At 39.0% G+C, this 14,245-nt stretch overlaps 2 protein-coding genes across 4 annotated transcripts; both read right to left on the reverse strand.

The window, feature by feature from the left end:
* Positions 1 to 622: 622 nt before the first annotated feature.
* Pcl (polycomb protein Pcl) lies at positions 623 to 9,705 on the reverse strand. 3 transcript variants are annotated; one of them, XM_011301944.1, is made up of 6 exons: positions 9,395 to 9,705; positions 7,259 to 8,164; positions 6,769 to 7,010; positions 5,979 to 6,167; positions 5,331 to 5,547; positions 623 to 4,341 (listed from the first exon to the last, which is right to left on the reverse strand). In XM_011301944.1, the coding sequence occupies exons 2-6, from the start codon at positions 8,150 to 8,152 to the stop codon at positions 3,418 to 3,420; spliced, it is 2,466 nt and encodes an 821-aa protein (XP_011300246.1). In that variant the 5' UTR covers positions 8,153 to 8,164; positions 9,395 to 9,705; the 3' UTR covers positions 623 to 3,417. The 3 variants fall into 3 exon arrangements, with proteins under 3 accessions (XP_011300246.1, XP_011300248.1, XP_011300247.1); XM_011301946.1 differs by having other exon boundaries at positions 5,331 to 5,541; positions 7,259 to 8,167; XM_011301945.1 differs by lacking the exon at positions 9,395 to 9,705 and adding an exon at positions 9,205 to 9,228.
* Positions 9,706 to 10,121: 416 nt separating this feature from the next.
* On the reverse strand, positions 10,122 to 12,142 carry LOC105264810 (leucine-rich repeat-containing protein 57). The gene has a single exon (XM_011301947.1). It carries the CDS (start codon positions 11,528 to 11,530, stop codon positions 10,808 to 10,810), a length of 723 nt encoding a protein of 240 aa, XP_011300249.1. The 5' UTR covers positions 11,531 to 12,142; the 3' UTR covers positions 10,122 to 10,807.
* Between the last annotated feature and the right edge of the window lie 2,103 nt (positions 12,143 to 14,245).

Raw genomic sequence — 14,245 nt, forward strand, 5'->3', positions numbered from 1 at the left:
GAATATGTTTATAATTTTTAAAATACCCTTGGTCGGCAGAAATTGAATTTAAAAAATCAAAAAAGATGTAATAGGAAACAAGGAGAATGAATACAAACAGCGATATAAAATTTGGAATGATAGCCTTTTGTTGCATTTATTATCATCCGAAAAATCGTACGTATACTTTACAGTCATCACACCAATCATCGTAATAATTATAAACCTTACTACCTCATTACTTCATGTTTAGTCCATACATTACGATAAAAAGATTCCTAGCACAAGTAAGTATGCCGAAAGAAACCAAAGTTGGTAGCCGTTGGTGTCACTTGGAAAACTGGTACGTAATAAATTGAAAAGTGTGAGAGTACATGAAAAACTAATAACGTAAACAGTAATCATCTACAAATACCGCCTGCGATCCTCTAAAAAACGAAAAAAAAGCATTCATCCTCGAGCCACATATCACTCTCCACTCGCGAATCCTCCAACTGGCAAATCATTAAATCGAAATAATTAACGAATGATATATACACGCGAACGACGATCGCTGCTCCAACGATTATCGAAAATAAATCAAATTCTCTATAAAGGAATGATTTAGCTAAAGGATAAAATTATGATAAATGAGACAATGAAATTGAATGAAAAATGACAAGGATCTATTTATCAGTCTCTTTAGCCCAAGCTGAACAGAACAACATTGAAGATACGAAGCAGAGCTCCTCGAATAAAGAAAATTAATAATAAATCTTATCTTTAATTACAAATACGAGTAAAACTGATTCGTCAATAGTATAAACATAAAAGTGATGATACCATTCACTTCCTCGTTCAACCATCCATTCTCACAGTGGACCATTCCTCTCATTACATTAATTGTAGATCACATCACATTAAGGGGTTGGCTACCAATACACGCGAATCAATCGATACTTCAATGGTGGATTTATCAATTTTTCACAATTATTCGACATTAACTTTTTGGTCAGCAAAATAATTTCGAACCCATTGATACATCGACTGGGGTGAAAAATAAACTCAGTTATTTACCGTTTATTCAATCATAAATTAAATAGTGATATTAATGATGATTACAGGATAAACTTTTCATTGAACGATCATTATGCATTGAGGACAACACATTTACAATTTTAACATTTTTGGAAAATATTTTCGGTGGGCATTTTGGGGATCCAACAGCCGACGTGTCCACTGGAAGCGCTTGAGCTTTCACTCTCACACACACTATTTCCATCATCTCATTTTTTTCACACGTTAATCACGATTATCCTCACAAACATGTTACTTCGTACATTTACCATATTTAGTCGATAAAAATTGGAAATATTTACATACGATACTGGCAGTAATTTTCTCCTAATTTCATTGAATTTTATAAATCTTTTACACTCAGAGAAAATGGATTTCGATGGTAAAAACAACTTCCTTCTATTAAAAAATAAGTTTCTCAATTCTACAAAATCAATTCGTCAAAGAGTAAACAATTTTTTAGAACCAAGAAACTTTTTTCTCTGTGTACTCCTGTTTGATTGATAATAAAAGTTGATTTCTCGTAATTGAAATGCTACACAATTGATACCGTCATTTTACGATAACTTGTGCCCAACGAGATTTAAAAATAATCATAAAATCGGAACGATTTTTTTCATGAATAATTCAATACGAACACAATTTATACGTGCCATTTCCACGTCACGTGGAAATTGATTTTTTTTTTTCGAACACAAATGATAGTATAACGAGATTCCTTTGATGTGACAAAGGCTAACATAAAATAATAGCAAAGCAGTATTTAAATATTCAGTTTTACATAAATTAGGAGTTTGGCAGTGTCCATTTCTTGTCGTTTCGAATATCACCTAAATGCTCAATAAAATTCGAATGAACGATTAATACAAACGTCGAGATGTGCAATGGGTTCTTTGCAATACTTGTTGTTATCAGAGCGGATAATTAGAAAATTACTCTTGAAACTATTGATCAATTCGCATCAAATTTCCTTATAATATTTCTCGCATAGTCAATAGAATTTTAACATTCAAGACGAATTGTAACATTCAGACAACAATTCATCTGAATTCTCAATATTTGTTCAGAGTAATGAGAAATTGACCGAGAAATTTCACCTAATATTGAATAAAGATTCCCAGTGTTGAGAATTCAGAGGCTGTTGTTATCAAAATTATTGTAAATAATCCAACAGTTTTGATAAATGAAGTCGTTTAATCATGGATTTAATTCTTGTCATGAATGGGAAATATCGTAACAAAACTCAATTTACACCATTCGCACGTAGAAATATTTTTTTTTTAATTTTCTAATAAGCTCTTGTCACCACCGACTTGATAATCCTTAATTGTCAGGTGAGTAATTTCGTTATCGGACAATTCTACGTTCCAAGAGGACAATTCTACATTAGTTTCTGATCGGATTAAATGAAAGTATCGTCCATCTGTATATTCGAAGTGATTCTGAGACAGGTAAGTATTATTCTCTTGAGTTTTTAGTCTTGTACACCGTTAAAAAATTGTTACTGAATTTATCATGTCTTCGAATTATGAGAATTTCCAGAGAAGTAGTAAATTTAAATTGAGCTAGACGACAGAGATCTAAGAAAATTGATAAGTTCATGGCAAATCTAAAATTTTAATTTATCTACTAGTAAAAAATCAGTATTGTCTCACTACGGACTCGGGGCAGTTCTTCAGAAAATTCAGTACAATTTTTTAAGCTGTGTAGTGAGCAAGGCCACAGCAGCTTCTCCCACTGGATTCCCCGAAGACATTTCTCCAAGACTCTCCGGAAAAGATTCTGTAGTGAGACCTCGAGAACACCAAGAGAGACGCAGTTGCAGTTGAACTACACCTAATATTATTTCATCTCATATTGCCATTGAAAAAATAAGTGTCGCAGGGAATTCTGCATTCGTATCAATAAATCTTGTGTCTAAATTATCCAAAAATATCCCCAGTGCGTTGTCCAAGTCAGTGCCAATGACTGGACCAGTTCCTCTCATCCCTTGAAAAAACCCAAAGAATTCCTAAACCTTTCTATGATTTTCTACTCCAGTTAGAGTGCAATAATTTGTCTCATTCCCCAGACAAAGAAACGCGGTACACATTCACTGATTCACCAGACCCTCGTATCCCTACATTATATTCACAAACGATACGATTCAGCAAACGTGGACGGCGTAATCGTCCCAAAAATAATTTCCATTGCTTACAGAAATTATTTTCAGTATTCTGAGATGCTGGTTAAATTCAGGACTGAGGGCTCGCCTCCTAAAAATTCCACCATCAATTCCATCCTCCCCTCCTGAAACGGGCAGTGCAAAGTTCCAAAAAAAAAAAAAAAATCTCCCACAATTGACAGTCTCCAAAATCCCAATAATAACGAAAAAAATTACCGTTATGTTTTAGGCCCTTCCCACTCAATAAGATACTGTAGCTGTCCCTGAGGGCCAATTCTCTTCGCCCTGACGACGAACTTCTCTCCAGAGGCTATTCTGTTGGCAGCACCAAAGTACATGTTGACAGAGGATTTGAGATCATCCATGGATATATCCGGAGCGCTCTGTTTGACAGGTGAGCATTTTGGAGATGTTGGTGCATTTCTTTTGGCCTGACTGTCAGGCGGAAGAAGTTTCTCATTTGTCTGTCGTTGTCGCAGCCTTCGCCCATTGAGAGCATAATCCACACAATTGGGTATTTGGCTATTGGTGCTGCTGGAGGAGGTGTTGAAGGAACTTCTGAGATTCCTGACGAAGTCCCCCTTGACCTCGTTACTGCGCGCTGGCAGAATTGCAGCTGTTTTGCTGGCAGTCGTCGGGAACTGTTGCTGTTGGGGCTGCTGGGGTGGACGACCTCGACGATGCTGTCTTCTTCTCTTTACCTGTCCATTTCTATCGATTATTATGTCCTTTTCTGATAATTGACGCTTTGCAGGCCTGACTATTGGAGGTTGGGATATCACTGGGGTCAGGGGAAGGGGTAGTGTGATGGGAGGTTGACTATAGGGTAAAGGAGTGCTGGAGGTGCTCTGGCCTGGTGTACAAGGCGTCCCAAGGAGATCACTCAGGTTTCGGAAGGGGTTGTTTTTGCCCTCGAAGTCCTTTGGAGGGGGGATGAATGAATCTAAGGTGCCGCGAGAGCTTGTCTCGTCTCCGCTGGTGTCTGCTGGGGTCGAGGGGGGCAGCGGGTGCATCAGGTCAACCGAACTTGGCACTGACAGCTCACTCATCGCTGAGGTCGTTGCTGGGGGCGTTGGTGGTCCTGACACTGACGTGGGAGGGGTTGGAGGCAGGTCGGACACCTCTGGAGATCTTGTTTTACTCTGGAGAATTTGTAGGGAATTACATATAAATGATGATTTTTTTGGAAAAATTATTTTTGAATAGTCGACGGATAAGGGGATTTTCCAGAAAGTATTAAAGCTGCGCGTGGTTTAGGTTTGACTCTGGAACTAATAAAAAAAAAATTTTTTCTTTCACTCGTATACCCTTTCGGGTTTTTACGATTTGTTCCCTTCCCACCCCCCAACCCCCAACCCCTTGTACCGCATTTGCTGAAAGGGAGGGAAAACCTCATCTGAGGGAAAAACCTGCCCTGTACAGTTGTCCTTTTGACAGGACTACCGCTCGGCAGTGAAACCGTGAGATCAGAGCGCTATATATTTTTGACCGCCGGTGCCCGGGATCGAACCCGGATCCTTGGCATGCTAGTCCAGCACTCTAACCGCACGGCCACTACCGTCGGTACTCTGGAACTAATAATTTAGGGGCACAAATCAATATTTTCATTCTCAAGAGCTCATCCACGATTTTTGAGGAATTTTGGAATTAAGGGAATTCTTTTCTTGTTTTCAATTAAAAAATCTATGAAATTGAGGGGAACAGTTGTCTGATTTTTAGGACATTGCACTTTGATTTCTCAATGAATTAATTAATCAGAAATTAATTATTAAAAATAAAAAATATAGGAGTCAACTTCTAAAAAATAGGATTGAGTCCCTGAAAATAAAACATTTTTTCCACGTAGGTTTAAAACTGTGCGAACCAACTGTTTTCAACTGCCGAATAGCGGATTTCAATCCATGTCATTGTCAGATTTTAATTGAGCTAAATTTCAACGAGATTGACGTAAGCACTGATGTTTATTCTGGTATCTCCTCAAATACATACTGGGCCATTTTATTTTTGGGTCATTTCATTTTTTAATCAAAACAGATAATCAATGGTCCTTTCGTATTATTTCGATTTTTATAGCTCCGTGTTGCGAATATCTCATGCAATTTGCATTATTGGAATTGAAATTATGGAATACCTTCGCGATTGCATTTTTGAGAAGTTTCCTCGCCTTCCTGTATCTGGCTTCCCTCACACCCTGCGCCTTGGCAGTATCAACACAGCCTTTTTCCCGTTTCTTGTGTTTCCTCAGCATTCTTTCACGAGAACTGCCGAGTGCCATCAATCTTCTTCGTCGTTGCAAACTTAATTTTGGAAAGGGGAACGACTTTTTAACAAATCCACCACCACTGTACCTAGCATCAAAATATTTTCGATGGTGAGAGCGAGTGGCTTGTTTATTTTTTCCTCTCTGTTTTGTTTAATCAACATAAAATCAAGATAATACAAGTGATATCTGCAGTTAAAAAAAAACCATTCAATATTTTTTTTTAACAAATAAAAGAATCAGGTGATAGAATTTGAAGCACATCATTTAATTTTAAAAATTGCAACATTAAAATGTTCATGGCCCAACCTTTTTGCATAACAATTGAATTAGTGATAAATTTTGGAGGGAATTATAATCAATTTGTTTTATTTTTGAAAAAGTCTGTATGAGTTTAAGTAATAAGCTTTCAAGGTTTTAAATCAATCTGAGATGAGTTGACCAAAATTTTGGCAACATTAAAAATGTTATATCACTTGAAAAGGTCAAAGAAAAATAAAACAATTGAATCAAACGAACCTGTCACGCAGTGACTGTGTAGATGGTTCCTGAGAGTTTGGACTTGGACACGTACTCTGGTCAGCCTCAGTATTTTGGAAAACAGTACCTCGCATCACTAAGTCCGATGGATTAACTGAAATCTCAACGTTCTCAGGGCTCTGCTTCATTGGACTTGGTGGCTTTGTACATTCTGCCATTGTTATCGAACTAAAACAAGACAATTTAATAAAACATTACATAACTTTGCAAGTCAATGGAAAATAATAAGATTCACTTCTGTCGCACTTGCAATAGATTCTCTCCTGTTTCCATCAGTTTAATTCGCCTGAACCTTGTATATTAGGCACAACGAGAAAAAATATCAACTTTGTCCTTGATTTCTTCTAGCTACAGATAATTTCATTCACTCCATAAGAATTGGCGAATTAACAAGCATCTAAGCTAATCTTACATAATCAAGCATTTTATTTATTTCAAGTAAAATTAATATAGTTAAAAAAAAGTAAGTAATATACTATATCAAGGGAATACACTGTGAGGAATCGCGCAAATAATCCTACATATACACTTCTCAATTCGCAAATAAATTTATACATTTTTTCTTGCTTACACTGAATCTACCTGAGTCTTCAAAAATTGTTCAAAGGTGCTGACTGTCTTTAATTCTCGAAATAGCAATCCACAGACTTGTGCAAATACATCTTTAAAAACTATTTTTCATGTACGCTAATAAAGAAATTCAATAGTTTCTTAGAATTATTTACTTCAGGATTCGCCCACTCATCAATAGTCTTTGATTTAAATTCACCTTTCTGGTGGTAGAAGATACTGCAGTCTTTTATTTCCACCCCAACACCTCCTCAAGACTGAATCATCAACGAGCCCAGTTGATGGCAAATTGACAACTGGACATGGCGGTGGCAATCTAACCCTGAGACCCCATATCGTTGTACGTTTCTTTATTTCACGACCACATTTAAATCTGTTCCTGTTGTTGCAGAGAATTTGAAGAATTGATTGACGACGTGTTGCTGCAGTGGCTTCGAAAATCTTCGAAAAAATAAAACAATGCAATTTGATTCTGAAGGGATGAAAGAACCAATAATCTCAATAATTAATCAATGGAAACTCCAGAGTATTTCTGAGTATAGCAGAGATAGCCAAATTTTTGTAAGAATTTTTATTTGTAGTGTCCAATCGATTCTACGAAAAAAAATTCTGACAAAAACTTCGTTATCGTCTTTAGATACTTTGGAAATATATTCATAAAAACGTTTGAGACAATTAAATGAACTTACATTAGGAGGTAGTTGCAACGAGTTCCAGTTCTCCATGGCATATGGTATGATAACAGTGTCAAGATCATAATATTTCTTGGCATTGTAAACAGTGAGATTGTACAGCATCAGGTGCACGAGATCCACCCACTTGAGCTCAAGTCGACGAACGAATTCGTTTCCATAATTGCAGGTAGAGCATACAAAAACGTAGAACCTGTCACCACTGTAGAGTGGATGAGTGAGACAGCTAACGCATTTCTCATGAAACCACATCTTACATCTGGCACACTGCAACATTTGAGTATACCACTCACCATTGAGTCCACAGTAGCAGTAAATCTGCTCAGCATTGACTCTATGATGTGCATCCCAGGTAAGCATTGCAGGATCGTAAGGTAATTTCGTGAGATCCTGAGGTGGTGGCTCTGGCTGATCCCTTCCACTGCAGACCTTCCGGATATTCGCCTTGATCATCGAATTCTTGGGATTTTCAGGCTCCCGCACCCTCGGCTGACAATCAACGCACCTCTTGCACATCCAGTGAGAATCTGGTGATGCGTCTTCCTTGGAGACGTGAGGCTGATGACACAGCTGGTGGTAGCCCCTGCCACACTTGTCGCAAACGAGAATATCATTATCACATTTTGGCTGTGATTTTTTACACAGTACACACATAACGTCGGTATCTGGCATAGCGAGCTTGGTGAGCTCCTTGGCTGTCGACCAGGCTGATGTGTTGTCGAGAAATTTAACAAGACATCTATCACGGGACAAATCGACCTCGACGATTGTACCAAGGTAGTATTTTCCATCTTTATGCTGCAATAGGACATCCTCACCGTGGGAGAAACCAAGGCGTTGCTCCCTGGTGGTACTATCCGGCACAGCCGGACTCTCCTCTGGCTCAGACATCTTCAAGCCCGACTGCTGAACATAATTTATATCTCTGGTTAATTAGAAAATTTCAACTGTTTTAGAGAAATTTATAGAATGAGAGATGGAGAATACGCGACAAGGTGGAAAAAATGAGAACATGTAATGAATAAATACAGGAATTTAACAATATTGGAATATCACTGAATGAAGTTGAATTGAAAAAATTGGTGGAAATTACGAAAAGGAAAAGCACCTAGAGTACTTTTAGTTAATTGTTTTTTAACAATTTCTTAATGTTAAGTAGATTGAAAGTACATAGACTCATTCTCTCTAACAAATTTCTACAGAATTTCCACAAAGTGGGAGGAATTGAGGTAAACCGTCTTTTTATTTTTTCCTCTTAAAACCTCTGTATAAATTTCCCTGGACCATACAATTTCTTGTCGTCGACCTGACAATAACAGACTGGACCGTAAGATTGTGTAATTGCCCAAGAATAACCCAAATCAATACCGCTAAAGCACAAAGCCCTGAAGAACGAGCGGAGAATCAAAAATATCTCCCCAGCAAATTGTAAGCCCCCGACCTCAAGACCAAAAATTCATCAGAACGTCTCACATCGAAAACTGTCCCAAAATCCTAGTATTGACCCCGGTAACACCTGTTCATTCCCACCCCGTCGAAAACCCTCGAAAAAAAAACAAAACGCCAATTCCCCAACCCACCTAACAAATCCCATTCCACCATAACCCGACATGTTCACTCGACAAAAAAAGAAGCTAAACCCCATCCCCAAGCCCCCGCACCGGGTTCCCCGCCGACCCCCGGCCCCACGACCCCCAGGAAGCCATAAAAATCGTCTGTGCCCTCCACCAGGGACTGTTGAGTTCTCGAGGAGAAAAATCGTGGAGGCTGCACCCATATGATCGGCATCTCATTAAAAACCAGTCCCCCAACAGAAGCAGTCAATCCCTCTCCCCGGAAAACCCCAAACAAATGCCCCATCTCAACCAAGAGCCCCATCCCCACAAAAGCAAGTAAACAGACAAAAAAATTAATAAACAAATAAATTAAGGGAAGACCTCAACCTTGCGATGAATTTCTCGATGATTGGACGAGGCACCAGAGCTGGCGATACCACAACGCGAGAGATATTTGCAACCCCCGACCCGAGAATTTCCATCCTCAGGATACCCTCGAACCTCTGAGGGCCCACAAACACCCCTCGAGAGGAAAAATCGCGGGATAATGTGATAATAAAATAGTTGAGGTACTTACCTCGGCTTTTTCGCCCACTGAATCAGCCTTGATTGTTATCCTCCATCCTTCCTCGGTTTTTCTCGTCGGCCATTCGCAACGACCACGCACAGTGCCCCGCTACGGTTCTACTCAGAACACTCACACCGACACATGCATCTTCAATGCACAAAAAATTGCGCGGCAATTGAAATTTTATGGGTGACAATTTCTCCGACTTTCTCGAAGACTTGGAGGTGAAATTTTTTTGAGAGGTACCGGGAGGTGGTTGGTCGCTGGTGGAGGGTCAGGGGGCTCCAGGAAAACCTTCGGGTTGAGGTTATTTCAGGTGGCAGAAGAGAATTCGAATGACGGCCGGCGCCATGCTGATCGTCACTCAACTACACCAGTCGAAACAGAGACTATGTCGGAGGGTCAGGTACGGCGTTGCAGAATTCACGCGAAAATATGTATTTTCGAAAATTAGAAATATTCTTGTTTTTCTTGCAGATGCGATATTTTTTGTGTTTTTTGAAGGTACTTTGAGAAAGATCTTAGGTCATAGATGTGATTCCCCTTTATGGTTCGTTACGGGTTTTTTTCGTTCTGAAATTTAATAGTTCTCAAGTTTATTTTGGTTTTTCCTTTAAAGAAAAGAATCAGAGAAATGCTCTATATTTTTTAATTATTATTAAAATTATTAAGCAAAATGAAGCTGATATCATGAAAAGAAATTCTCTGAGTATTCAATGAATTTCAGGGCAAAAAATGAATTTCCACAAATTTTATTTAATTCTCAATCTCCTCAACTTTTAAATACATCATTAATATTCACAATTAATACAGAAAACTATCTCCTATTAATCTTTCGTCCGAAGTCATAGAAAATCGTAAAGGTGCAGGTACAAATGGTCTATTACAATAACCACATATATTCGGAGAAAAAAATCTCAATAGCTCCCAACTGAACACAATCGAGAGGATTCGTCATTACGGAGAAGAATTTCCGATGAAAATTCGAATGCAGTGAAAAATTTGAGGAAACGACACAAAGTACGAAGGGAATTGCTGACAAATCTTTTTCCCGTATTAACATGAATTATTGACAGAAACACAGAAAAATTCATTGCTGGTCCTAATTTAGTTCTTATCGTATTTTCCTCTTTCCTAGCAAAGAATTCAGCATAAATTGAAACAATTAAGGTTTACCATATTTCATAAATTTCGTTTTTCCGCTAGAACTATGGATTCGTATAAAAAACATTAGTGGACTTTTTTGCAGCTGACTAAATTTGCTACAAAGAAGATCTTTTAACATTTCCGTTTAGAACCAATAGTTTCCGAGATCAATGGAAATTGAACGAAAATACAAAATTGGAATTCTCTCATTTTCCCACTGGACCTCCAAAATTTTCCTCTAAAATGTTTCTCCATGTGTTTCCTTCTCCGTAAAAATTAGAACATTTTTTTCTTGACAGCAGTAAATCGTTCCATATACTGATCATACCCCTCGAGATGTGCAATCTGTTTGTTTTCGAAGAGGTTCCCCTCGAGAGCTATGTTAGATATCTTGGAGTCCTTGAGAATTCTGGGAGGAATGGCGTTCAGCTGGAGGCAGTTCTCCGCGAGCCTGAGGATTTTCAGCCTGGGACACTCGGCGATCTTCTCCGAGAGGACGGCCACTTGATTCTGATTGAGATTTAACTCAGTGACGTGAAGACCCGCCACCCCATCTGGCACCACAGTCAGCTTATTTTTGGAGACGTCCAGCATATCCAGGTGTTTGAGTCCACTGAACACCAGGGGAAACTCTGTGATGTGATTCTGAGACAGATTAACCTGTTTAAGGTTGGAGAGATTGGAGAGGGAATCGGGTAACGAATTTATCAGGTTACAGCTGGCGTTCAGGATCTCCAGCTTCACCAGGAGACCGATGGCATCTGGTAATGTCCTCAACTTATTCTGACTCAGGTTCAGCTGCTTCATCACCGTGTATATCCCGATCTCATCAGGAATCACCTTAAACATATTCTGGGAGAGGTCCAGGGTTCTCAGCACTGGCACCAACATCTGGAGATTTGCTGGCAACTCCAGCATCTTCCTCTGAGACAAATTCATTATTCCAGTCTTTTTCGCTGTCTCGTAGTGCTGCTTTATCTTTGCGTTTCCCATTTTCATTTATCTTCTGTACTCTGTGAATTTTACCCTGACTTTCTTTTCTCTCTATTGCATTAAAAATCGTTTTGTTTAAATTTATTAATTATTTTAATTGATGGAGGATTTTTATTTTGTTGTTTTGTCTTGTTGAGACTTTTTTATTGGATTGATGACTAATAATAAATTAATCGAATTTGATTGCGAATTCGAACTTTTACAGCTTCCCGCCGAAATTAGAGGCTCTCGAGAGTTTGGGTGTCTTTTGGGTTTTTGGGGAGAAAATTCCGAGGTGAACTTCACGAGAAGTTTCTCTTCATAATTGGATTTATCAGTTTATTAGATTTTTTACTTGACTGGGCAGGTTAAATACTCGGTGTCGCCACCTCCTTGACAGACACGTGTGATTTTGCAACTCCAAAATTGAATTTTAGTGGAAAATATGGGAGTGATCCATGCGAGTTGATTGGCAGCCGAAAATACGATGACAGCTCGAGGCACTGGAAGGATTCCTCCAATTTCGGAGGACTTCAGGTGAAAGGAGACTCTTGGGAAATTGTCACTTCACTTTCTGAAAGAAATTACGGAACGTGATGACAGGCTATTGTCAATGAGTTGTGGCGAACACTGGTGCAATCAAAGACGATTGACTAAAGTAGAGGCTCAGCTCTGGGGGTTTGAGTGAACTCAGCGGCAGCGTAGTACTGCACCCCAAGAGAGGGAGGACGCCACACGCAATGGGGGTGTTGTCCCGCCATGAAAATCGAGGAGGTATTCACTGAAATTGAAAAATTCAAAATTTTCAAAAAAGTATCAGGAGAGCATGAAAAGCGAGGAGGCATTCACTGAAATTGAAAAATTCAAAATTTTCAAAAAAGTATCATGAGAGCATGGAAATCGAGGAGGCATCCACTGAAATTAAAAAATTTTAAATTTTCAAAAAAGTATCAGTGGAGCATGAAGCTCGAGGAGGTATTTCCTGAAATTGAAAAATTTTAAATTTCCAAAAAATTATCAGGGGAGCATGATAATGGAGGAGGTATTCACTGAAATTGAAAAATTTTTAAATTTCCAAAAAAGTATCAGGGGAGCATGATAATGGAGGAGGTATTCACTGAAATTGAAAAATTTTAAATTTTCAAAAAAGTATCGTAACGCAGAAATTCACATGCACCCTGTCAATTGGTCCCTCTGACAGCGGGACTGCTACTGAGGCATTTACCGAGTCGGCTGACGGGCAGACCCCCACCATTGGGTGCGGCCCCCTCTTTCTCTTGGGGTGAGGTGCGCAGAATTGAGCCACTCATTGGGGGTTTGAGTGACCCCACCGGCAGTACTTCACCCCAAAAGAGGGGGCCGCACGCAATGGTGGGGAGTCTGCCCGTCAGCCAACTCGGTAACTGCCTCAGTAGCAGTCCCGCTGTCAGAGGGGCCAGTTGACTGGGCGAATTTTATTTTCTGAAAATTTTAGATTTTTCAATTTCAGTGAATACCTCCTCGATTTTCATGCTCCCCTAATACTTTTATAAAAATTTTGAATTTTCAACATTCAGTGAATACCTCTTCGATTTTCATGTTCCTCTTATACTTTTTTAAAAATTTCGAATTTTCGAATTTCAGGGAATACCTCCTCGAACTTCATGCTCCTCGGATCCTTTTTTAAAATTTTAAATTTTTCAATTTCAGTGGATGCCTCCTCGATTTCCATGCTCTCCTGATACTTTTTTGAACATTTTAAATTTTTCCATTTCAGGGAATACCTCCTCGAACTTCATGCTCCCCTGATACTTTTTTGAAAATTTTAAATTTTTCGATTTCAGGGAATACCGCCTCGAACTTCATGCTCCCCTGATACTTTTTTGAAAATTTTAAATTTTTCGATTTCAGGGAATACCGCCTCGAACTTCATGCTCCCCTGATACTTTTTTGAAAATTTTAAATTTTTCAATTTCAGTGGTTGCCTCCTCGATTTTCATGCTCTCCTGATACTTTTTCAAAAATTTCGAATTTTCAAATTTCAGTGAATACCTCCTGGATTTTCATGACGGGACGACACCCCCATTGCGTGTGGCGCCCTCCTTCTCTAGGGGTGCAGTACTACGATGCCGCTGAGTTCACTCAAACCCCCAGAGCTGAGCCTCTACTTCAGTCAATCCTCTTGGGTGCAATGCTGTGGTCCATCGGAGTAAGTAGATCTGAATCTAGGAAACTTTATACAGGGCGGATAGAGTGGATAGAAATGTCTCCATGCTCCGGCTGGATAATTCAAATTAAGTTATAATAGGGGTGGCCGAATGCTAGTTGAATTTAAAAATCCCCTTAATTCTGAATTTATCAATAAATTATTCATTTACAATAAAAATATGAAAGGACTATTTTGTAACTAATCAAATCGTTGGAGCTTTGTTTTTACTTTTTGTATTTCCCTGCAGCTGAAGACGTTATTATTTTCGATATTACCAGTTGAATCTTTTCGAGTCGCTTCTGCCATCGGCGACCTAATTGTAAATTCTTGAATTTTTTTTATTTGAAATTCTCTTGAAAAATATCAAACGGCTTCCTCAATGAACCGCGAGTTGAGTAATTTTTATTGAATATTTCTCTCCGCGTAAACAGAGTTGATAACAAAAAAAAAAGCGCATGCGCGTGCTTGGGTGATTCCCCCACCCCCTAAAATGGTACTAGTCCCTCGGGTGATTCCCGCGAGATGTCGGGTCTGGGTGTGCGGCGCCTCAGCCC

This window comes from Fopius arisanus, unplaced genomic scaffold, assembly GCF_000806365.1.
Source record: "Fopius arisanus strain USDA-PBARC FA_bdor unplaced genomic scaffold, ASM80636v1 scaffold00025, whole genome shotgun sequence".
In the NCBI taxonomy this organism is placed as follows: Eukaryota; Metazoa; Arthropoda; class Insecta; order Hymenoptera; family Braconidae; genus Fopius; species Fopius arisanus.